Source organism: Pelophylax lessonae, assembly GCF_965119305.1.
Source record: "Pelophylax lessonae genome assembly, chromosome: 13".
In the NCBI taxonomy this organism is placed as follows: domain Eukaryota; kingdom Metazoa; phylum Chordata; class Amphibia; order Anura; family Ranidae; genus Pelophylax; species Pelophylax lessonae.
This window is the reverse complement of record NC_138780.1, coordinates 68,737,472-68,762,532: the sequence shown is the minus strand read 5'-3', so window position 1 is coordinate 68,762,532 and position 25,061 is coordinate 68,737,472. Positions and strand designations below refer to the sequence as shown.

The 25,061-nt window shown below is 46.7% G+C and overlaps 1 protein-coding gene across 2 annotated transcripts in view; it reads left to right on the top strand.

The window, feature by feature from the left end:
* The window catches only part of LOC309543350 (protein-L-isoaspartate(D-aspartate) O-methyltransferase-like), a 128,948-nt gene that overhangs the window by 83,109 nt on the left and 20,778 nt on the right, over positions 1-25,061 (top strand). For both annotated transcript variants that reach the window (XM_082242818.1, XM_082242817.1), the window contains exon 7: positions 23,532-23,617. In XM_082242818.1, coding sequence (XP_082098944.1) covers positions 23,532-23,617 — 86 coding nt within the window. The remainder of the gene's footprint in view (positions 1-23,531; positions 23,618-25,061) is intronic.

Here is a 25,061-nt window from a genome sequence, read left to right as displayed (position 1 = left end):
CCCATCTAAGAGTTCATCATATTTACCGTAATTCTATCATGCAGCACAGAAAAAACCAAAATGAATATCAATGTGATTTTGAAATACCTCCTCCACTTTCCCAGGCAACAATAACAGATATGTTTCAGAAAAAAAACATGTGTCACTGTCTAGATTCAGATGAAATCCCAACTGCTGGACAGAGTAATCCCAGAGATGATTGTCACTGATAACCAGCCATTTACAATGGTGTCTTACTCAGGATTTAAGCGGTTGATGTCCATACTTGAGCCAAGCTACACACTGAAGAGTGAGAAGTATTATCGTACAGAAATGCTGGGAAGGATTCACCAAAAGGTCTTTGACCAAGTAAAGGCTATCCTGCAACCAGAGAATGCTGGCAACTCACTCTCATTCACGACTGACTGCTGGTCAGGACAAACAGAGTCAGAGTCACTAATGTTTCTTACATGCCACTTCATTGACAGCGGGTGGACAAAAAGGCAATTGGTGTTGGATACAAAAGTGATGCAAGGATCCCACACTGAGTACAGTAGAGAAATGTTTCTAGGCATGCTTGAAGACTGGGGAATCAACAAAGACAGAGTGATGCTTGGGCTACTTCGAGACAGTGGAGCAAACCTGTGGAAAGGAATGAGGCTTGATGATATGTCATACCTCAGTGTCATGGCACACAACACCCTGCAACTTTGAAATGATGGTCTGTCAAGCCAAAGAGCTTTGATTGATACATGTTTTGAGAAGCATGAACAGATTAAAAATGGTGTGCTTGCAAGTCTTTTGAATCCTCAATACAAGAACAATGCTTTCTCTTCTGATGATGTATTGGCAAAGGCAAAACAATGAAGATATTCAACAGGAGGTGCAGGAGGTTCCTGCCGAAAAGACAAGTCCAGATCGCTATATAGATAATATATAAGAGCAGCATGCTGCAAAAACAGAAAAATGTCCAAAAATATGTCAACTAACAAGAGAATTTTCTTCATCGTGGTCGAATTGATCAGGACATTTTCAGTGTTTTATTGGGGCCCCATGCAGAGGATTCAATTTCTTCTGAATCTGCAATAATGAGCCTGGATGATGAACTCCATCTCTATTTGAAGGAACCAGAAATTGACAGAAGTGATCCTCTTCAGTGGTGGAAAGAAAATGAGGCACGCTACAAAAGACTTGCTTCCCATGCTAGAAGATACCTCTCTCTCTCTCTGTCCTCCTCTCCTCCTGAGCATGTTCATGAAGTAGTGGCATTATATGAACAAAGCAGAAGCCCTTTAACAGATGACCATGGACATGCTGAAATGTTCTGCTTTCTGCAGTATAATATTGTTCTACTTAACTGGGAGTATTGAAAAGAGTAGTGTCCACTCAAATCCACTGTGTAGCTGTTGCCTAGCTTTTTTTCTAGCAGTTTTGCACTGACTGCAGTAAATCATTGGATCACGGACTCCAATCCAATATACTGTCTAGCAGTTTTGCACTGACTGCAGTAGTTGCAGGGAGTGCCCTACTGCAGAGGTAGTCCACTGACTCCAGTCCAAACCACTGTGTAGGTGTTGCCTAGCTTTTTTTTCTAGCAGTTTTGCACTGACTGCAGTAGTTACAATGAGAGCCATACTGCAGAGGTAGTCCACTGACTTCAGTCCAATCTAATGTGTAGCTGTTGTGTTGCCTAGCTTTTTTTCTAGCAGTTTTGCACTGACTGCAGTAGTTGCAGTGAGTGCCATACTGCAGAGGAAGTCCACTGACTCCAGTCCAATCCACTGTGTAGCTGTTGTGTTGCCTATCTTTTTTCTAGCAGTTTTGCACTGACTGCAGGAGTTGCAGTGAGTGCCCTACTGCAGAGGTATTCCACTGACTCCAATCCACTGTCTAGCTGTTGCCTTGTTTTTTTTCTAGCAGTTTTGCACTGACTGCACTGCAGTAGTTTAAAAAATAAGAATAGCGCGCAAATGCAAAAGAAATAACTACCAAATCTGAAGACAATCCATAAATAAAAATGGGGGTTTGGTCCCACCATATGGCCATATCGTGCTCAAGCCCACTACTGCGTCAAAATACCCCATTATCAGTGGGTCCTACACTATCCATGAAAAAGAGATGAATCCAGCCTTTCTTACCCTTGGAGATAATACTCCTTGCTGGGAAGGATGTGCAAATGCACTACAGGGGACTCCTCCTATATCCACTTGATGGTGGACACTGATTGAGTACAGGTGTGTGTGGGGGGTGGGGAGGGTTGCTCAACCTCAATAGTCTGGTCAGACCGAATACATAATAAACAGGCAAAAAATTTGGGGGAGCATACCCATGTATTTCTAAAGCTGCTGCAGCTATGAACCAAGAGACATGTATATTAAAAAAGAAGAATAGCGCGCAAATGCAAAAGAAATAACTACCAAATCTGAAGACAATCCATAAATAAAAATGGGGGTTTGGTCCCACCATATGGCCATATCGTGCTCAAGCCCACTACTGCGTCAAAATACCCCATTATCAGTGGGTCCTACACTATCCATGAAAAAGAGATGAATCCAGCCTTTCTTACCCTTGGAGATAATACTCCTTGCTGGGAAGGATGTGCAAATGCACTACAGGGGACTCCTCCTATATCCACTTGATGGTGGACACTGATTGAGTACAGGTGTGTGTGGGGGGTGGGGAGGGTTGCTCAACCTCAATAGTCTGGTCAGACCGAATACATAATAAACAGGCAAAAAATTTGGGGGAGCATACCCATGTATTTCTAAAGCTGCTGCAGCTATGAACCAAGAGACATGTATATTAAAAAAGAAGAATAGCGCGCAAATGCAAAAGAAATAACTACCAAATCTGAAGACAATCCATAAATAAAAATGGGGGTTTGGTCCCACCATATGGCCATATCGTGCTCAAGCCCACTACTGCGTCAAAGTACCCCATTATCAGTGGGTCCTACACTATCCATGAAAAAGAGATGAATCCAGCCTTTCTTACCCTTGGAGATAATACTCCTTGCTGGGAAGGATGTGCAAATGCACTACAGGGGACTCCTCCTATATCCACTTGATGGTGGACACTGATTGAGTACAGGTGTGTGTGGGGGGTGGGGAGGGTTGCTCAACCTCGATAGTCTGGTCAGACCGAATACATAATAAACAGGCAAAAAATTTGGGGGAGCATACCCATGTATTTCTATGTTTTTCCATGTATTTCTGCAGTAGTGATTTAAAATTATTGCAGTGATTGAGTGCACTACTGCAGCAGTTTATTATGCAGCAGCATTAACCACTTTACCACCGGAGGATTTTGCTGTCTTGCGTCCAGGCCACTTTTTGCGATTCGGCGCTGTGCGAATTTAACTGACAATTGCGCGGTCGTGCGACACTGTACCCAAACGAAATTTACGTCCTTTTTTTCCCATAAACAGAGCTTTCTTTTGGTGGTATTTGATCACCTGTGCGATTTTTACTTTTTGCGCTATAAACAAAAAAAGAGCGTTTATTTTGAAAAAATAACAATATTTTTAACATTTTTTTATATGAAATTCCCCCCCCAAAAAAATGTAAAAATCTAAATTTTTTAAAATTTTTGGCAAATTTGTTTTCTGCTACCTATGTTTGGTAAAAAAAATCACAATAAACGTATTTTGATTGGTTTGCGCAAAAGTTATTGCGTTTACTAACTAAGGGAAAGATTTCTGTCATTTTTGGTGTTTTTTTTTTTTAACACGTAATGGCGGCGATCTGCGATTTTTTTTTTTTTTTTTGCGGGACTGCGACATTGCGGCGGACAGATCGGACCCTTGACTGACATTTTTGACACTTTTGGGGGTACCAGTGACATTTATATAGTAATCAGTGCTATAAATATGCACTGTTACTGTAAAAATGACACTGGCAGGGAAGGGGTTAATTTTATTGGAGAGGGAGGGGTTAATGTATGCCTGGTGCTTACTAACGTGTGTGGGGGGAGGTGACTGAGTGACACAAGGACAGATCGCATGTTCAGCTATGCTGAACACTGCAATCTGTCACTCCTTGTCACTTAGGAGATCCGTCCGCTCTGTTTACACAAGTGGGCAGATCTCCAAACTTGATTCCCCGACGATCGGGGAAGAGCAGAGGCGATCGCCGCCGCTCCTCTCCTGGCCCGACTCCCGCTGTGACTGAAAACAAAAGAAAAAAAGTTCGGAATTTGGCAACCAGAACCGACCAAAATGCAATGGGACAGGAAATGGGCTTTAAAAGCCCATGATTGGACCAGAACCATTAGCAAAAGCCAATTGAGGGGGCAGGAGAATGCTAGGAATGTGATTGGAGTGACTAGGGGGTCCATAGACCAATCATTAGTGAATACGTCCCCCAGTATATAAGATAGCCCCCGCCAAATTCCTAGCATTGTTATACAGGGACATGGAAGAGAGTGGAAGCAGTTCGTGGACTTCTGCTACAAAGTGTCATTTAGCATTTATTAGTGTGAGGAAAGGGATATCTAGTGTAGTTAGGGTGCTCTTTTACACTTTAGTTCGCTTTAATTTATTCATAGTTACATAGTTAGTGAGGTTAAAAAAAAAGACATCAGTCCATCCAGTTCAACCTATGATATGTGTGTGTTTGCTTTTAATCGTACATTGTGTACCCCTGTATGTTGTGGTCTCCAAGGTGCCCATCTAATAGTTTTTTGAAACTATCAATGCTCCCAGCTGATACGACTGCTTGTGGAAGAGAATTCCACATCCTTACCGCTCTTACAGTGAAGAACCCCTTACGCATTTTAAGGTTAAACCGCCTTTCCTCTAGTTTTAGTGAATGGCCACGTGTCTTATTGTATCTCCTTTCTCTGAATAGTTTGTTCCTTATGCTCGGGTCGCCAGTACAGTATTTGTACATTGATATCATATCCCCCCTCAATCGTCTCTTCTCCAGAGAGAATAAGTTCAGTGCTTGTAGTCTTTCCTCATAGCTGATGTCCTCCATTCCCCTAATTATTTTTGTTGCCTTTCTCTGGACTCTTTCCAATTCCAGCACATCCTTCCTGAGGACCGGTGCCCAGAACTGGACAGCATACTCCAAATGTGGCCGGACCAGAGTCTTGTAGAGCGGGAGAATAATCTCTTTATTTCTGGAGTGAATCCCCTTTTTTATACATCCCAGTATTCTGTTGGCTTTGCTTGCAGTGGCTTGGCATTGCATGCCACTGCCAAGCCTGTTGTCTACCAGTATACCACTATACACCACTATATACCACTGTGTATAGTGGTATACACAAGTTCAGATGTTTTTCCTGCCTCCAAAGAACCCAAAAAATGCCCAAAAAAATGCTTGCTACTAAACCGGCAAGGTGTGAAAAGCGAGAAGCCACTAACCTGTTCTATAAGTGACGAAATACAAACAATCTTTTTTTTTTATGGTTCTGGACATGCTACAGAGCTGAAACTTCACAGGTACACTTTTTAGACCCCCCCAGATACTAAATCCAAAGAAATTTTTATTTTTTTTAATTTTTATTTATTTTTTTTTTCAATAATTGGCTCTCTATCAAAAATGACACTTTTTAAGAACTTTTTTTTGTGTGATTAATAGTCCCTGGGGTATGACCCAGAACCCTAGGCACTTTTTAGGGGCATTATTGGGTTTTAGGGCTTCAAAATGGTGTTTTTTGATTACCGAAGTTCGGGTCCCATTGATTTCAATGGGGTTCTGAAATCCGGGCCGAAGTTCGGATGTTCTGGCCAAACCGAACTTTTGAAAAGTTCGATCATCCCTTAGGTCTATGTCGCTGGACGGAATCGAGCCACTTTGCTGCAGTACGGTCAACGTGACCGGTCAGCAAGTGGTTAATGCACAATCGGAATGATGTGAAACTAAATGTCCCTGCAATTGAAGTTTTCCTATCAGTTCTCATGCAGTTAAGGTGTGAAGAATGAGCCCTTAATGTTAAAATTGTTAATAAATAAAGTTTGATATGCTCAGTAACAGATTTGTGTCGAAATTTGTGTTTATTTTGCAAAATTTAAAATGTTCAAAAATATCGGCCAGTATCAGCCGATACCGATATGTGATGGCCAAAATATTGTTTTTTCGTTGCTGATATCAGTCGATCACTAATACATACAGTCAGGTCAATAGATATTGGGACATCGACACAATTCTAATCTTTTTGGCTCTATACTCCACCACAATGGATTTGAAATGAAACAAACAAGAGTCCAACAGGATATTACGCTGCAGAGCTCTGGAGTTAAACCCTGCTTACGTGGCCACATCAAAAAGGTGGCTACCATCTTCCCTAGCACTTCCATGCAGACCCGAATAAAGGCATTTTTCAAGAACTTTAGGGGCTCCACTTGGGCCCGAAAAGACTACATTTCTCCTGTGGAAAAAGTACCCTCATCTGTGCCATGAACAAAGCCTAAATTCTCCATACATTGTGTCAGAACCAATGCAGACTTATGAAGATTCAGCACCCAGCCAAACCTCGCCAAGACTTGTACAGACTGCTGGACATTTACAGTCAGGTCCATAAATATTGTGACATCGACACAATTCTAATCTTTTTAACTCTATACACCACCACAATGAATTTGAAATAAAACAAACAAGATGTGCTTTAATTTGAGGGTATTTACATCCAAATCAGGTGAACGGTGTAGGAATTACAACAAAGAAAAGAAAAGGAGGCGCAAACACCTAGTCAGAGCTCTGAGGAAGGGAGCTTGACTCCCGAAACGCGTTAGCGGTCGCAATTTCCAGGACATGGTCCAACACATGGGTGACGGGAATTTGCAATACGATTTTTATTCTTCATGTTTGTGAGTATGCATTCAGCATTTTTATTAAACCAATTTTAACAGTACCACGGGTAATGCACTAGGTGTTTGCGCCTCCTTTTCTTTTATGCATCCGTTTGGAGTTCCCTGCCTGAGGAGAGCAGCACGCCAGTCTTCCCCTTCGGAGTGAGCGCTTGGCTGATTATTTGTTAGGAATTACAACAGTTTGTATATGTGCCTCCCACTTTTTAAGGGACCAAAAGTAATAGGACAGAATAACAATCATAAATCAAACTTTCACTTTTTAATACTTGGTTGCAAATACTTTGCAGTCAATTACAGCCTGAAGTCTGGAACACATAGACATCACAAGGCGCTGGGTTTCATCCCTGGTGATGCTCTGCCAGGCCTCTTCTGCAACTGTCTTCAGTTCCTGCTTGTTCTTGGGGCATTTTGCCTTCAGTTTTGTCTTTAGCAAGTGAAATGCATGCTCAGATTCAGGTCAGGTGATTGACTTGGCCATTGCATAACATTCCACTTCTTTACCTTAAAAAACTCTTTGGTTGCTTTCGCAGTATGTTTCGGGTCATTGTCCATCTGCACCGTCCAATGACTTCTGAAGCATTTGGCTGAATATGAGCAGATAATATTGCCCGAAACACTTCAGAATTCATCCTGCTGCTTTTTTCAGCAGTCACATCATCAATAAATACAAGAGAACAACGTTCCATTGGCAGCCATACATGCCTACGCCATGACACTACCACCACTATGCTTCACTGATGAGGTGGTATGCTTTGGATCATGAGCAGTTCCTTTTCTTCTCCATACTCCTCTCTTCCCATCACTCTGGTACAAGTTGGTCTTTGTCTCATCTGTCCATAGGATGTTGTTCCAGAACTGTGAAGGCTTTTTTAGATGTTGTTTGGCAAACTCTAATCTGGCCTTCCTGTTTTTGAGGCTCACCAATGGTTTACATCTTGTGGGGAACCCTCTGTATTCACTCTAGTGAAGTCTTCTCTTGATTCTTGACTTTGATACTCTTACACCTACCTCCTGGAGAGTGTTCTTGATCTGGCCAACTGTTGTGAAGGGTGTTTTCTTCACCAGGGAAAGAATTCTTCGGTCATCCACCACATGTTTTCCGTGGTCTTCTGGATCTTTTGGTGTTGCTGAGCTCACGGGTGCGTTCTTTCTTTTTAAGGATGTTCCAAACAGTTGATTTGGCCACACCTAATGTTTTTGCTATCTCTCTGATGGGTTTGTTTTGTTTTTTCAGCCTAATGAGGGCTTGCTTCACTAATAGTGACAGCTCTTTGGATCTCATATTTAGAGTTGACAGCAACAGATTCCAAATGCAAATAGCACACTTGAAATTAACTCTGGACCTTTTATCTGCTCCTTTATAAATGGAATAATGAGGGAATAACACACACCTGTCCATGGAACAGCTGAGCAGCCAATTGTCCCATTACTTTTGGTCCCTTTTTAAAAAGTGGGAGGCACATATACAAACTGTTGTAATTCCTACACCTTTCACCTGATTTGGATGTAATTAAAGCTGAAAGTCTGCAGTTAAAGCACATCTTGTTTACTTCATTTCAAATTCATTGTGTTAGGAATGCTTCCTGAGCACACTGATGTGCTGTCATGATTCTGCAATCCAAAGGGTTAACCTAGAGCAGACTGATTGCAGTAATTGGCAAACAGGCTGCCTTATTTAAACAGCTCAGAAGCACTGTGTCTTCGCTGTCTTGTCTGCAGCTCTTCCTGTGTTCCTGAAGCCTGCTTCCTGTTACCTGTTTGATATCCATTTGACCTTTGGCTTGTTCCTGACCTTGTTGACCTGCTGCCCGTCCTGACCCCCGGCTTGTTTGACCATTCTCTCGGATCTCCCTTGTCTGCTTATCTGCCTTCGGATCTTGACCGGTTTCTCCCTTGGTGGGGCGACCCTGAGGACTGCGACCTGGTATCCACACGCAGCAAAGTCCATCCTCACCACTAGAGGCCCTGGCGAAAACCGGTGGATACTTAGATTCCGCACCTCAGGTTAGCCTGTGTCACTTACCTTGGGGGGTCCCGTCTAAGCTCCGCCCTCCAGCACCAGTGGGGCCTTCCTCTGCCATCAGGCTACCACTTGTATCCCTAACAGTACAAGACAGCCATGACGGAGCCTGCAAGAGAAGCCTCACCGTTGGAAGAGATCTGCCAACACCTCGCAACCCTGTCTCAAGCCGTAAAGTCGCTTCAAAACGGCTACACACAGCTAGAGGAACGGTTGCGCTCTACGACACTTCAGGGGGGTCCTCCTGTATTATCTGCTTCCTCTCCTGCTGCAGCACCCTCTGGACCTGCTTCTGGCCCTACCGTAGTGATGCTGCCACCAGAACCTCGAGTTCCTGCTCCAGAAAAATATTCCGGGGATCGCGGTAAATTCCGCGCATTTCGCAACGCCTGCCAGCTGTATTTCTCCCTGCAACCTCAAACCTTTTCTTTGGAGACCACCAAGGTGGGGTTTGTTATCTCCCTGCTCCTAGGCGAACCCCAGTCCTGGGCTCATCGACTCCTTGAAGAGGGCAGCCCCCATTTAAACTCCTTACGGTCATTTTTTGAGGCCATGGCACAGCTCTATGATGACCCGCAGCGATCCTCCACCGCAGAAACTGCGCTTCATGTTCTTCAGCAGGGTCGCAGGCCCGTAGAAGACTACGTCACTGACTTCCGCCGCCTCAGTTCCGATACGTCCTGGAACGAAGCAGCACTCCGGTATCAGTTCCGTCTCGGTTTGTCGGAAGGACTGAAGGACGAGCTGGCGCGGGTAGGTGTCCCCGACGCCTTGGAAGATTTGATTTCCCAGTCCATTCGAATCGACCGGCGGCTACGGGAACGCAGAGCAGAACGATCTCCGCAGCAGTTCAGACCAGCCTGGACGCTACCAGTTGCTCCTCCTGCATACTTTTCTTCCGCTGGGTCAGCTCCTACCAACCCCGCTCCTGCTGGAGTCGCCTCAGATACGCCCGAACCTATACAACTTGGGATCATACGGCCTGCTTTGTCCCCGGAGGAGAGACGCCGTCGCCAGTTGGGTAACCTGTGCCTGTATTGCGGTGAAGCTGGCCACTATGTGCGCTCCTGCCCGGCAAAATATAATAAGTTCCTGCAGGCCTTACCATCCAGTTCTGTGGCAACTGTTACCAGTTCCTCCCACCTAGCCTTTCCTGTGTCATTACAGCTTCAGGAAGGACCCGTCCCAGTTACAGCAATCATTGACTCGGGAGCCTGCCGTTGTTTCATTGATCGCTCGTTCGCCCTGCAACATGGCGTACCTCTCCGGCTCAAGACCCAGGACCTCACCATCTTCCTGGCTGATGGCTCCCACATCAAATCCGGGCCCGTGACCCAAGAAACTTTTCCCCTTCCTATGGTCTCCTCCTCCGGCCATAAGGAACTGATTATCTTGGATGTTATCAAATCCCCCTTATTTCCCATTATCCTGGGATTACCGTGGTTGCAAGCACATAACCCACAAGTCAATTGGATCACAGGCACCATCCAGTTCCCATCTCTGTACTGCAAGAATTCCTGTCTACCCACTCCTCCTGAATTCCCCAAGACTCTGTTCTGTCTTGAATCTGAACCTGATGTATGTTCTGTGGTGCCCAAAGCATACCATGATTTCCTGGATGTATTCAGCAAACGGGGAGCAGAGACCTTGCCCCCCCACCGTCCATATGACTGCCCCATCAACTTGCTCCCAGGAGCCGAAATCCCGTTCGGCCGGATCTACCCACTTTCTGAACGTGAGCTGGACGTCTTAAAAAACTATGTAGACGAAAGTCTGAAGAAGGGGTTCATCCGTCCCTCTACCTCTCCAGCAGGGGCAGGTATCTTCTTCGTAGAGAAGAAGGATCACACTCTCCGACCATGCATTGATTATAGGGATTTAAATAAAGTTACTATTAAAAACCGTTATCCCCTTCCTCTAGTCCCCGAACTCTTTCAGAGACTCAGATCTGCCGTCTTGTTTACTAAGCTGGATCTTCGTGGGGCGTAAAACTTGGTGCGCATCCGGGAGGGCGACGAATGGAAGACTGCTTTCCGCACTAGATTCGGACATTTTGAATACCTGGTAATGCCATTTGGCCTTTGTAATGCTCCTGCCACGTTCCAACACTTTGTGAACGACATCTTCAGGGATTGGTTGGATATCTTCGTCATCGTATACTTGGATGACATCCTAATCTTCTCAACATCCCTAGAGCAGCATCGCGAGCACGTTCGAAATGTCCTCGGTCGCCTTCGCCAGCATGGTCTCTACGCCAAGGCCGAGAAGTGCGTTTTTGAGCAGAACAGTATCCCGTTTCTGGGGTTAATAATTTCCACAGATGGAATAGAGATGGATCCTCAGAAGGTCTCTGCCATTCTGGACTGGCCACCTCCATCAGACAAAAAGGGAGTACAGCGCTTCGTTGGCTTCGCCAATTTTTATAGGAGGTTCATTAAGGGGTTCTCCAACATCATAGCCCCTATTACTCACCTTACTAAGAAGAATGTCCGCTTCCAGTGGACCCCAGAGGCTCAGTCCGCCTTCTCGGTTCTTAAAAAACATTTTACCTCTGCCCCTATCCTGAGTCACCCGGATCCTGCCTTACCCTATCTCCTGGAGGTAGACGCATCGGAAGTTGCGGTCGGGGCAGTCATCTCCCAAAGACAGGGAACTAAAGACTTAACTCACCCAATAGCCTTCTTTTCCCGGAAACTCTCTCCTGCAGAGAAAAATTATGATGTCGGGGACCGGGAACTCCTGGCTATCAAAGCCGCTCTCGAAGAGTGGAGATATCTACTGGAAGGAGCATCACACCCGATTCTTATATTTACCGATCATAAGAACCTTGAATACTTAAGATCTGCAAAACGACTTAGACCCCGCCAGGCCCGATGGGCACTCTTCTTCTCCAGATTCTCGTTCCATATTACCTATCGGCCCGGGTCGAAAAATGTCAAACCGGATGCCCTGTCCCGGATGTTTGATAATCCTAAAGAAGATTTGGTACCTGACACTATCCTGTCAGAGAAAAACTTCCTGCTCCTGCTCACTAGCCTGAAATCCCATCTTGAACAAGCCTCTGCCAACATTTCCGGTCCTCCTGGGATACCCCTGTCACGCAAGGATGGTTTGTTGTGGGCTAAGGACAAAATCTTTGTCCCAGAGGGAGTCAGAGTTTCGGTTCTAGCTGCCTGCCATGACCACCCTCTGGCTGGCCATTTTGGCGTTCATAGGACCCTTGACCTCATGCAACGCACCTTCTGGTGGCCTGAAATGGAAAAAGACTGCAGAAGTTATGTGTCTTCCTGTGTTTCTTGCTCCAGGAGTAAAACCACCAGAAGTAAGGCGTGGGGTCTCCTCAGACCACTCCCCATCCCTGACCGGCCCTGGCAAACTATCGCCATGGACTTTATCGTGGAACTTCCACCTTCGGCCGGGTGCTCCGCCATTTTTGTGGTTGTAGACCGGCTTACTAAGATGGCCCACTTTCTACCCCTCAAAGGTACCCCCTCTGCGAAAGAAACTGCAGAAGTCTTTATTAGGGAGATCGTGCGACTCCACGGGGTACCCAAGAACATTATCTCGGACAGAGGGGTACAGTTCACGTCACGCTTTTGGAGGGCCTTGTGTAAGCTACTAAAAATTGAATTATCTATGTCTTCAGCTTACCACCCGCAGACGAACGGGCAAACAGAGAGAACGAACCAGACCCTGGAACAATATCTCCGGTGCTTTACCACCTTCGTCCAGGACGACTGGGTAGCATTACTACCATTTGCGGAATTTGCCTTTAATAATTCACGACATTCTGTCACCGGCCAATCTCCCTTCTTTGCCAATTATGGGTTTCATCCTTCCTTTCTGCCCGACTTCCCATCTGATTCCGGAGTGCCCGCAGTTCAGGTCACCATTGGCTTCTTCACGAGTAACAACAAACTTCTGCAGGACACCTTGGCCAAGGCTCAGATAGCATCCAAAAGAATCTTTGATGGGAAAAAGAGGGGAGAACTGATTCTCCAACCAGGTGACCAGGTCTTTTTATCCACAGCTAACCTCCGCTTGGCATGCCCATCCAAGAAGTTGGCTCCCAGGTTTATCGGCCCATTCCCCGTTAAAAGAAGACTCAATGCCGTGTCCTATGAGTTATCCTTACCTGATACCCTACGGATCCATCCTGTGTTCCATGTCACTCTTTTAAAACCCGTAGTTCCCGACGCCTTCCCCGGCAGAAGCCCTGGACCTCCGGAACCAGTGATGGTGGATGGCGACATGGAGTACGAAGTTGAGGCTGTACTTGATTGCCGGAAAAGAGGTAACCAGCTTCAGTTCCTTATTAAATGGAAGGGTTATGGGCCGGAAGAGAATTCATGGGAACCTGAGAGTAACATTCATGCCGGAGACCTGATCCAGGCGTTTTTTCTTGCCCATCCTCAGAAAAGCAGTTTGTTGGGCACCCGGAGGTTGCCTTTAAGGGGGGGGCAATGTTAGGAATGCTTCCTGAGCACACTGATGTGCTGTCATGATTCTGCAATCCAAAGGGTTAACCTAGAGCAGACTGATTGCAGTAATTGGCAAACAGGCTGCCTTATTTAAACAGCTCAGAAGCACTGTGTCTTCGCTGTCTTGTCTGCAGCTCTTCCTGTGTTCCTGAAGCCTGCTTCCTGTTACCGGTTTGATATCCATTTGACCTTTGGCTTGTTCCTGACCTTGTTGACCTGCTGCCCGTCCTGACCCCCGGCTTGTTTGACCATTCTCTCGGATCTCCCTTGTCTGCTTATCTGCCTTCGGATCTTGACCGGTTTCTCCCTTGGTGGGGCGACCCTGAGGACTGCGACCTGGTATCCACACGCAGCAAAGTCCATCCTCACCACTAGAGGCCCTGGCGAAAACCGGTGGATACTTAGATTCCGCACCTCAGGTTAGCCTGTGTCACTTACCTTGGGGGGTCCCGTCTAAGCTCCGCCCTCCAGCACCAGTGGGGCCTTCCTCTGCCATCAGGCTACCACTTGTATCCCTAACACATTGTTTTGGTGTATAGAGCCAAAAAGATTAGAATTGTGTCGATGTCCCAATATTTATGCACCTGACTGTAGTATAATATTTCACTAATCCCGTGGATATTTTTACTGGGGGAGGATTGAAAAGGATATTGTATTGAACAAACAATTATCCGGTATGGGCTTAACTTAGACTAAATATACACGATTCCCAAGAGTGTCAAAACCCCAAGTGCTCTAAGTGTAAGACCTACAACATGTGTAAAGTATTAACAAACTAGACATTAAGCCCGTTAAATTAACGGGCACTAGAACATATGTGGTCAAACATTTGTAAATACAGACTTGTTCCAGTAAGGCATACTTTGCTACTAAAGTCAGTTTGCTTATAAATGTCCTTTTAATAGCCTGTCTATGTTTTGTGTTTTTTACAGTAATGCACTTACAGTGGTAGATTTCAATCAGGCCATGTCCCTTTAACAGCATTCCTACAGTCGCAGATTTGCTTTGCTGAGTGTGACAGGTTTTTTCCTCTGTTTAAATGATCCTTTTCCTGACAGCAACAGCTTTTTTCCTTTAAAAATTAATCATGGCTCTATTCGCTTCTTTCACCACAATAATTACAGTCAAAGGGTTTGCCAAGTATAAGTTTTCTCATACAATGTCCTTTTAATATCTTTAAGTGTCTCCCTCATCTCCTTGTCTGACCTGTCACGCACTGTGCACTGCGTCCCTAGTGTCCTCATCGGAGTGCCTCCTTACATTAGTGTCCCCATCGGAGTGCCTCCTTACATCAGTGTCCCCATCGGAGTGCCTCCTTACATCAGTGTCCCCATCGGAGTGCTCCCTTACATTAGTGTCCCCATCGGAGTGCCTCCTTACATCAGTGTCCCCATCGGAGTGCCTCCTTACATCAGTGTCCCTATTGGAGTGCCTCCTTACATCAGTGTCCCCACTGGAGAGTGCTCCCTTACATCAGTGTCCCAACTGGAGAGTGCTCCCTTACATCAGTGTCCCCATCGGAATGCTCCCTTACATCAGTGTCCCCATCGGAGTGCTCCCTTACATCAGTGTCCCCATCGGAGTGCCTCTTTACATCAGTGTCCCCATCGTAGTGCCTCCTTACATCAGTGTCCCCATCGTAGTGCCTCCTTACATCAGTGTCCCCATCGGAGTGCCTCCTTACATCAGTGTCCCCATCGGAGTGCCTCCCTACATCAGTGTCCCCATCGGAGTGCCTCCTTACATCAGTGTCCTTACTGGAGAGTGCTCCCTTACATCAGTGTCCCCATCGGAGTGCTCCCTTACATTAGTGTCCCCATCGGAGACGCCTCCTACTCTCTCTCTCTCTCTCTCTACTTATCTGCTATGTAACCCCGATGGTGTACACAGAGCCTATGTGTGCTGCTGAGCAAATAACTTCTACAGTCTGATTGGTAGGTGGGAGTGGTTTATGCAAATTACCCACAGAACTGCAGAGCTGATCACATGCTGAAGTGCTATGCTGTATTTATTCGTTTCTAATATATATATATATATATATATATATATATATATATATATATATATTGTGCAGAATGAAATGTAAAGTCTTTAATATATATGTGCATTATGAAGTACATTGAATACAACATTTAAATGGCTTTTATTATTCATGACAGAATTCATCACCGTAAAGTAAAAAGGCAGTTGTTATGGGCTGGCAGCAGTGACTGCTGGCTCTTTACTCAGATATGGCTGTGGGTTGCCACCCACAGTTTGGGAAGTCCTGCTCTGGTTCCGGCCTTTTGGCTAAGATCAAGTGTAGTATCTGTTCTTATCAGTTGGTATGGGCCTTAGCTAGTACCAGTATGACCGAAACCCGGAGCGCTCTGAGTATTGAGGTATGGGAAGTAGGTCATCTGGGAAAGCATGTGGGGCCCGCCGCCTTCTGATTCGAATGGGTTGAACTGTCCTAACCAGTTTGAAGGGAGCGGGAAGCCGGTTCGGGGGGGCCGGTGGAACTGCTCCTGGATGTAATGGGCTGAGGAACAGGATGGCGAGGGGAGGGCTTTCTCTCCTGGGTTTTGATCTGGCTTTTGTGGCGAGCCTGTCCCCAGTTGTAGGTAAGCTCTCTCTAAGCTGTCCAGGTTCTGACGTCTGCTGGTGGGGATAGGCTACACTCGGTCTGGCCGGGGGCTGAGATTGAAGAAGCCCGTAGTGTAAGTGCCCCTGGGGTGGCAGCCCAGGGGTGCCTTAATTTCTCACTGGTGAGGGGCAGCTCGCTGTGAGTTCTTTTGGCACCTTGGTCACTGCACTATGCATACCTTTTTCACACCTGCCTCTTGGGATAGGCCTTTTGGCTTGCACCAGAGGAATTTTTTATTCCGGCTGGAAGGCCTGCCTTGGTTCTTCACATGGCACCAAAGCACTTTCCCCACTCCCCTTGTTTGTCTGTCTTTTTATTTGGAGTCCGTCACCTTCACTTTCACCTTTTTTCTTTATTTGCACGACGAGAGTGTGTGGGTCTTCGGGCCCAGCCTTAAGTCTTGGGAGGGGGTGGATATGGCCTTTTGGCTTAGTTCGCCCTCTCCTATGGGGTCTCCCTTCGGGGGAGCCCTACTTAGTACTCGGTGGGGGCTGTTTCGGCAGTCCCCCTGAAGAACGGGGTCTGTCTGGTTTCGGCCAGATAGACCATGAGTACCTTGTGTCCCTGTCAGGAGTCTTGCGCCCCGGGGGACTGAGGTTTCGGGTCCTACCTCTTCGGAGGGAAGACCATTCGATTTCGCACACCCTGTGCTTTTTTGTGTCCTCACTTTGTGTGTGTGCACTTTTTTATGCACCGGGTGGAGTCTTTTGAGTGTGTTGCACACGCTACGGGCTTTAAAAAAAAAAAAAAAAATCTATTAGTGATGGGAAGTTCGACTCTTTGAAGTGAATTGCTTCATTTCGACTCACTCACTGAAATGAACCGATTCATTGAATCGAATCTTCGGTTCATTTGCTGAGTCTACTGACAAGCAGTGAACCGAAGCTCTGACTCAACTCTACAAATGAGCTGAATCAGAGGAGTGACTCATAGGTTCGGCAGCTCTCTGGGGATGTTTTTTTTTTTTTTATTTAACTCCTTCTTGGCTCCTCAGAGCTCTCTCAAGCCTACGGTATGTGTCAGACACAATACACATTATCAGATTAGCCAGCATTATCATGTTCAGGACTTCAGGTGACAGCTGTATAAATCAAAAGCAGGTTTCTGTGCATGTGAACTGCATTCTGATGGGCCAACTTCACAGTTAACATTGCCAGCTATCAGATTTTATTACTGTGTGTGGGTACTTCGGCCACAGTAATAAAATTAGATTTTTATTCCTGTGCATAATCTGTAAAAACTGTGCAAATCTGATAGCTGGCAATGTTAACTGTGAAGTTGGCCCATCAGAATGCAGTTCACATGCACAGAAACCTGCTTTTGATTTATACAGCTGTATGTGCTGCTGGTGATGAACGGTTCTTCTAGTGTACTGAGTGCTAACAGAGACCGACTCGTAGGTTTAGATTCTTTAGACTCAGTAACCGCTGCACTGAACCAATCAGGGAAATGATTCGACTCTTCTCCCTGATCGGTTCATTACAAGCTTTGTTTCTGGCCAGCTATTCAGTGTGCTGGCCTGGGAGACGCTGATTGGTTAGAGGGAGGAGCTGAGCTCCTCCCTCTAGGATCAGATTACCATCAGCCCAGAGCAGCTCTCAGCTCTCCTTCACTGAATACTGAACCGTTTCCTGCCGATTCATTCAGTAAGAATAACCGAGTCATCCGGCTCACTGAAAAGAATCGATTCAAAAGAACGATTCGTTCATGAACCGGACATCACTAGTATCTGTTCTTATCAGTGTTGGAATGGAACCTGAAGGTTAGTATCGGTGGTGGCCGAAGTTAACCGGGGCGCTCTGGGCGTAACTGGAGGACCGGAGTAGGCCAAACCAGAGAAAGCCGGAGGGTTCCAATGCCTTCCTGATTTGAATGGGTCCGCCCCTACCAGTTTGAAGGGAGCGAGAAAACTGGATCTGCGGCCAGTTAGTACTGCTCCTGGATGTGATTGGTAAGGAACGGCGGTGGCGGTGGGGGAGCCTTTCCTCCTGGGTTGAATCTGGCCTTGCAAAAGGCTTGTCCCCAGTTGAAGGCAGGTTCTCCCTAAGCTGTCCAAAGTTCTGATGCCTCCTGGTAGGATAGGGCTACACTCGGTCTGGCCTTTGGGCCGGGGTAGAGAAAGCCCGTAGTGTAGTGTATGTGCCCCTGGGGTGGCAGCCCAGGGGCGCCTTAATTCTCACTGGTGAGGGGCAGCTCGCCTTGAGTTTTTCGGCACCATGGTCACTGCACCTACGCACACTTTTTTAAGCACCTGCCTCTTGGGCAAGGCCTTTTGGCTTCGACCAGAGGAATTTTTATTCCGTCCGGAAGGCCTGCCTTTGTTTTTCACTTAGGCACTAATTCACTTCTCCACTTCCCCTCCCCCACCTTTTTGTTTGTGTGTGCCTTTTCTTTGTAGTTCGTCACTTTTCTATCACCTTTTTTCACTTGCACGACTTGTAGGGTGTGGGTCCTCGGGCCCTACCTTGAGTCTTGGGAGGGGGTGGATATGGCCTTTTGGCTTGGTCTGCCCTCTCTCATGGGGTCTCCCTTCGGGGGAGCCCCACTTAGTACTCGGTGGGGGCTGTTTCGGCAGTCCCCCTGAAGAACGGGGTTAGTCTGGTTTCGGCCAGACAGACCATGAGTACCTTAAATCCCTGTCAGGAGTCTTGCGCCCCGGGGGATCGAGGTTCGGGTCCTACCTCTTCGGAGGGAAGACCATTTGTTTGCACACCCTGTGCACTTTTTGTGTTCCTCACGTTTGTGTGTGTGTGCACTTTTTTATGCACCGGGTGAAGTCTTTTGAGTGTGTTTCACACGCTACGGGCTAAAGAAAGAAAAAAAAAAAAAAAAGTCCTGCCCTGGTTCCTCACATGGCACCGGCTGGAAGGCCTGCCTTGGTTCCTCACATGGCACCATTGCACTTTCCCTACTTCCCTTTCCCCTTCCCCCACTTCTTTGTTTGTTTGTCCTTTTCTTTGGAGTTTGTCACTGCACTTTCACCTTTTTTCTTTATTTGCACGACTGGAGTGTGTGGGTCATGGGGACCAGCCTTGAGTCTTGGGAGGGGGTGGATATGGCCTTTTTGCTTAGTTCGCCCTCTCTCATGGGGTCTCCCTTCGGGGGAGCTCCACTTAGTACTTGGGGTGGGCTGTTTCGGCAGTCCCCCTGAAGAACGGGGTCAGTTTGGTTTCGGCCGACTGACCACAAGTACCTTAAATCCCTGTCAGGAGTCTTGCGCCCCGGGGGATCGAGGTTTCGGGTCCTACCTCTTCGGAGGGAAGACCATACGATTTCGCACACCCTGTGCTTTTGTGTTCTCACCTTGTGTGTGTGCACTTTTTTATGCACAGGGTGGAGTCTTTTGAGTGTGTTGCACACGCTACGGGCTTTAAAATAAAAAAAAAAAAAGTCCTGCCCTAACTGTCTGAAGTAGGGCGGGGTGAAGTCTCTGCACTGCCAGCGGCTGTCTGTGGGGCACACGCGCAGTAGCGTAATCCCACGGACACAGGGACAGGACACAGAGACGCTTGGATTTTATTATTACAGACTAGACATTAAGCCCGTTAAATTAACGGGTGCTAGAACATATGTGGTCAAACATTTGTAAAAACAGACTTAGCAGTAAGTCCATGCGAGCACGCACACGCCGCTTTAACAGTTTTGCCCAGCCGCCCGAAGTCTCTGCGCTCCAAGTCCCAACGGCTGTCTGTGGGGCACATGCGCAGTAGCGCAATCCCACGGACACAGGGACTGGACGCAGAGACACTTGGACTTTATATGTTTAGATAGATATATATATATACACACACACACATCTCTGACAGAAGTTCTAATTCTCCCACACTTTATTGAAAAACATATATATATACAGTGGGTACGGAAAGTATTCAGACCCCCTTAAATTTTTCACTCTTTGTTATATTGCAGCCATTTGCTAAAATCATTTAAGTTCATTCTTCTTCCTCATGAATGTACACATAGCACCCCATACTGACAGAAATACACAGAATTGTTGACATTGTTGCAGATTTATTAAAAAGGAAAAACTGAAATATCACATGGTCCTAAGTATTCAGACCCTTTGCTGTGACACTCATATATTTAACTCAGGTGCTTTCCATTTCTTCTGATCATCCTTGAGATGGTTCAACACCTTCATTTGAGTCCAGCTGTGTTTGATTATACTGATTGGACTTGATTAGGAAAGCCACACACCTGTCTATATAAGACCTTCCAGAGCACAATGCATGTCAGAGCAAATGAGAATCATGAGGTCAAAGGAACTGCCTGAAGAGCTCAGAGACAGAATTGTGGCAAGGCACAGATCTGGCCAAGGTTACAAAAAGATTTCTGCTGCACTTAAGGTTCCTAAGAGCACAGTGGCCTCCATAATCCTCAAATGGAAGACGTTTGGGATGACCAGAACCCTTCCTAGAGCTGGCCGTCCGGCCAAACTGAGCTATCGGGAGAGAAGAGCCTTGGTGAGAGAGGTAAAGAAGAACCCAAAGATCACTGTGGCTGAGCTCCAGAGATGCAGTCAGGAGATGGGAGAAAGTTGTAGAAAGTCAACCATCACTGCAGCCCTCCACCAGTCGGGGCTTTATGGCAGAGTGGCCCGACGGAAGCCTCTCCTCAGTGTAAGACACATGAAAGCCCGCATGGAGTTTGCTAAAAAACACCTGAAGGACTCCAAGATGGTGAGAAATAAGATTCTCTGGTCTGATGAGACCAAAATAGAACTTTTTGGCCTTCTAAGCGGTATGTGTGGAGAAAACCAGGCACTGCTCATCACCTGTCCAATACAGTCCCAACAGTGAAGCATGGTGGTGGCAGCATCATGCTGTGGGGGTGTTTTTCAGCTGCAGGGACAGGACGACTGGTTGCAATCGAGAGAAAGATGAATGCGGCCAAGTACAGGGATATCCTGGACAAAAACCTTCTCCAGAGTGCTCTGGACCTCAGACTGGGCCGAAGGTTTACCTTCCAACAAGACAATGACCCTAAGCACACAGCTAAAATAACGAAGGAGTGGGTTCACAACAACTCCGTGACTGTTCTTGAATGTCCCAGCCAGAGCCCTGACTTAAACCCAATTGAGCATCTCTGGAGAGACCTAAAAATGGCTGTCCACCAACGTTTACCATCCAACCTGACAGAACTGGAGAGGATCTGCAAGGAGGAATGGCAGAGGATCCCCAAATCCAGGTGTGAAAGACTTGTTGCATCTTTCCCAAAAAGATTCCTGGCTGTATTAGATCAAAAGGGGGCTTCTACTAAATACTGAGCAAAGGGTCTGAATACTTAGGACCATGTGATATTTCAGTTTTTCTTTTTTAATAAATCTGCAACAATGTCAACAATTCTGTGTTTTTCTGTCAGTATGGGATGCTATGTGTACATTCATGAGGAAGAAGAATAAACTTAAGAGATTTTAGCAAATGGCTGCAATATAACAAAGAGTGAAACATTTAAGGGGGTCTGAATACTTTCCGTACCCACTGTATATATATAATAATGTAGCAACAGTGGATCAGACGGGATACAATCTGATTGTACAAACTCTGCTCCATCTCCTGACATGGATGTTGAACCCATTGTACAGTGTATGGGGGACGGAGGGGATTGTAGTGTATGGGGGGGGAGAGGAAGGGAATTGTAGTGTATGGGTGAGGGAGGGAATTGTAGTGTATGGGGGAGGGAGGGAATTGTAGTGTATGGGGGAGGGAGGGGATTGTAGTGTATGGGGGGTGGAGATTATAGTGTATGGGGGAGGGGTTCTACAGTGTATGGGGGAGGGAGGGGATTGTAGTGTGTTGGGGAAGGGAGGGGATTGTAGTGTATGGGGAAGGGAGGGGATTGTAGTGTATGGGGGAGGGGGGATTGTAGTGTATAGGGGAGGGAGGGGATTGTAGTGTATGGGGGGACCTAGGGGATTGTAGTGTATGGGGGAGGGGTTCTACAGTGTATGGGGAAGGGAGGGGATTGTTGTGAATGGGGAGGGGATTGTTGTGTATGGGGAAGGGAGGGGATTGTAGTGTGGGGGGGGGGGGTTGTAGTGTATGGGGGGAGGGAGGGGATTGTAGTGTATGGGGGAGGGGATTGTAGTGTATGGGGGAGGGAGGGGATTGTAGTGTATGGGGGAGGGAGGGGATTGTAGTAAGGGGGAGGGAGGGGATTGTAGTGTATGGGGGAGGGAGGGGATTGTAGTGTATGGGGGGGATTGAACGATAAATGTCGGGTTGCAGATTGGTGTGGGGGAGGGGAGATGTGAGGGTGGGAAATCAGAGAGGAGGGGGGAGGGGAGCTCCTCACACACACAGAACAGTGGATCATCCAATAGGAAAAGACCCCCAAATCCACCACCACCTCCCCATCCCCCACCCCGGGTGAGGGTCTAACCCCCCCTCCCCCTCACACAGAGGGGCGACCTGCGACTCACCCTGGGGAAGTCGGTGACCCGGCACACACCGTACGGTAAGACAGCGGAGACGGACGGTGGAGTTCCGGGGTTCAGTCACCTCAGAGCATTACATTTTCAAGGTCCGATGAAATTCTAAGACTTAGCGAACGGCTGATTGAGAGGAGGAGGGGCTGAGGTGGGACGCACACACCGCCGCAGGAAAATTGCTGTCACGGGCGAACCATATGTGCTGGAGACCCCAAAATTGTATCACAGGTGGCCAAGACGCTCCCCTACAGCTGATAAAAATTTGGAAAGGGCGCAGAGCAATGACCCCGAGAACCGAGCCGTGACCTAACCGCGAGGTGACCAGGTTTAACGTTGGAGTCTATGGCGGGGGGAGGCCCAGTTCTCGGGGTCACTGCTCCGCGCCCTTTCATCCCCGAAACCCCAAATTTCTTAGCTGTAGGGGAGCGTCTTGGCCACCTGCGATACAATTTTAGGGTCTCCAGCACCTTTGGTTCGCCCGTGACAGCAATTTTCCTGCGGCGGTGTGTGCGCCCCAACGGCTGTCCGTGGGGCACATGCGCTGTAGCGCAATCCCACGGACACAGGGAATCTGGACGCAGGGACACTTGCATTTTATTAATATAGATAAGGTAGGACCGCTTATTGAACAACATAACAATAGGGGGTAGAGATGGTCTATATACAGCCCGCTCTGAAGTGGGACTGAGGCGTTTATAGAGGTAGTGGGGTGCATTGAGGATAAACCATAAAGGAATATGGGCCAATTGGTTAAAGAGATGGCAAAGAGGGGGTAAGGGGGGTGGAGAGGGAGGGAAGGGTTAAGAGATAGGAGATATTGCTGCTTCCCAGGAGGACCCCAGATGAAAAAAAAAAACGTTATCGCTGCCTGAGAGTGTGATGACCATGTATGGATGGTTGCAAACTTTACAATCATGCTCCCATTACTTTTATGTCGAGGGGATTGAGGAAGATGCATCTCTTATAAGTATGTATCCATACATGTGAAGTAGTTCCAAGGTAAAGGCAAACTTCTTTAACCTCAGAGTGAAACCTGAGCTCATATTATCTGTGTAAAGATGGTGGTTTAGGGTTCTGGCATGCTGGCTCCAGAGTTTTAAGTGCAATAAATTTAGCCCTGGTTATTCCAAAAAAAAAATAAAATAAAACTTCATGTAGCTTTTATTTTTCCAATCTTATAGTTGGCGATGGTAGATCTGGCTATCCCCAGGAAGGCCCATATGATGCAATTCATGTAGGTGCAGCAGCTGCTAAGATGCCCCAGGCGGTAAGTATAAAAACATCATCATGTATAATTGTTATTGAATTGTATCTGTAGAATGTAATGCCCTATAATTGTCTTTTTAACCTTGAGCATCAAAATATTTCCTCCTGGAACTTACGGATCCAGAGAACAGCATTGCACTGTCTGTAGATATCAGAAGAAATAGTACATATGGGCAAGGCTTTATAAGTGTGGAGTTGAACATATCCCTTCATAAATACCCTAAAACACCTAAAAGCATACCAATACCGTACCAATATTTCTTACTCTATATTTTTGCAGGATATTGGTTTCCTCAACATTGCTGGTGCAGAGCCGATCCTGGCCAGGTGCACAGGGTGCACCGCGCCCAGGCGCCGGGAGCTGAGGCAGGGGCAGCCGGTGGCTTGCTGTAGTGCCACTGTTTATTATGTGGTGGACTGGGCAGGGACTGGTGCCAGTTAGGGGCATAGTTGGCCGGGGGGGCGCTGGCATACCCATGAAGTGGCTGGTGACTGGCCACATTCAGTAAAAGTTCATGTACTACATAGTTCATATACACTAATAAACTGTGACATTATGAAACTGATAAGGCTGCATTTGATGGGCACTAATAAGCTGCATTTGATGGGCACTGGTGAGGCTTCATTTGATACATTGATCTCTTCTATCGTGTCTGCAGTCTCTGACTATCTCTTGTATCATGTGCGCAGTCTCTGACCATCTCATGTATCATGTCTATGGAGTCAGGCTGCACAGTTTGGTGTGTAGTGCTAGAGAGTTTTTATTTTTGTTCCTTTGGAGGGTGCATGTTATCAGCACATGGTCAATCAGTATTATCCAGGCAGAGGATCAGGGGTCTTAAAGCCTGATAGGACATACTGGTACAAGGCACAAGACTGTGATAACTGCTATATACAGCTGATCAAAAAGGGTATTTATCAGGTTATATTTACTAAAACTATTGCATTTCCATGTTCTGTGTACTGTGGGAGACCAGATATAGTGAATGCAGGTTCTGGGTTTAGTAACACTGTAATGGGTTTGGTTTCCCTCACATGAGCATTAAGTAAAGTTGCCAACGTTGGCCCTAGTTTATTGGCGCAAGCATAACATTTTCGCCTACACCATTTCAACTGTTTCCCGGCCCTATCGTTAAAACTGAACTCCAACTTTCTTTTCACTACAACTGAATGGAAGGATTTGGGGATAATTTCGGTGTAAGAATTCAGGTTGGGAGGATACAGAAAACTGGTTTCCTGTAAGCCTACAATGTTAGTGTGTCTGGAAGAGTAGTAAGTAAATGCACACCTACGTTTTTCCAAGGGGAGTTAAAGCCCTGTACATTGTGTGAGATAATGGTGGTTGAAAGTGAAAGCGTAATGCCAGAAGGCCTGTTGTCCAGCTCACAAGATAGGTCAGGAACTTGGGCATCCAACACCCACTAAAATTTAAGGGGGAGGAATGG